At 54.7% G+C, this 488-nt stretch overlaps 1 protein-coding gene across 1 annotated transcript; it reads right to left on the bottom strand.

Moving 5' to 3' along the window:
* Positions 1–9: 9 nt before the first annotated feature.
* LOC111651270 (centrosomal protein of 85 kDa-like) lies at positions 10–474 on the bottom strand. The gene is made up of 2 exons (XM_023401241.2): positions 298–474; positions 10–195 (listed from the first exon to the last, which is right to left on the bottom strand). The coding sequence occupies exons 1-2, from the start codon at positions 425–427 to the stop codon at positions 29–31; spliced, it is 297 nt and encodes a 98-aa protein (XP_023257009.1). The 5' UTR covers positions 428–474; the 3' UTR covers positions 10–28.
* Between the last annotated feature and the right edge of the window lie 14 nt (positions 475–488).

Here is a 488-nt window from a genome sequence, read left to right as displayed (position 1 = left end):
ACACGTTGGGTTAGAGCAGTGCTGGGTGTCACTGGGAGACACAGCTGTCACCCATGTACTGAGCGTAGCGGTCTGAGATGCTCTTCCTCAGCTCATCGATGTCTCTCCTCAGCTGGCCGACCTCCAGCAGCTTGACCCTCAGCTCTTCCTCGACAACCGCTCTGCAGTCGCTCTCCTCCGCTGACACACTCAACGCTGCATAGAGACAGCAAAGTACGAAAAGGTACCACTAGGTATGTGATGATACTCACACTACGTGTGTGTGTGTGTGTGTGTGTGTGTGTGTTATCCACGTACATTTCATGCCCAGCAGCAGAGATAGGTTGGGCTCTTTCCCTTGTGCTCTCTGGGCCAGGATGTTGCAGAGCGCCTGGAGGTCCAGAAGACACAGGGACATCTCTTTCAGCAGCCGGCCCACTTCTGGCATCTCCAGGTGGGATAGAGGATGCACCAACAAGCCTTCATCTACCTGCCGTGGCTTCACAATG

The sequence above is a fragment of the Seriola lalandi genome, unplaced genomic scaffold, assembly GCF_002814215.2.
Source record: "Seriola lalandi dorsalis isolate HSWRI2012SDOR001 ecotype SW California unplaced genomic scaffold, Sedor1 jcf7180002053550, whole genome shotgun sequence".
NCBI classification, from domain to species: Eukaryota; Metazoa; Chordata; class Actinopteri; order Carangiformes; family Carangidae; genus Seriola; species Seriola lalandi.
The sequence above is the reverse complement of the archived record's forward strand: the minus strand, read 5'-3'. Positions and strand labels throughout refer to the sequence as shown.

Bases quoted from the DNA above. Each gene is read 5' to 3' on its own strand.
- LOC111651270 (XM_023401241.2), bottom strand. From the start codon at position 427: ATGCCAGAAGTGGGCCGGCTGCTGAAAGAGATGTCCCTGTGTCTTCTG. The intron at 196-297 runs GTACGTGGATAA...GTCTCTATGCAG, and splicing joins TCTGCTGCTGGGCATGAAAT to CGTTGAGTGTGTCAGCGGAG.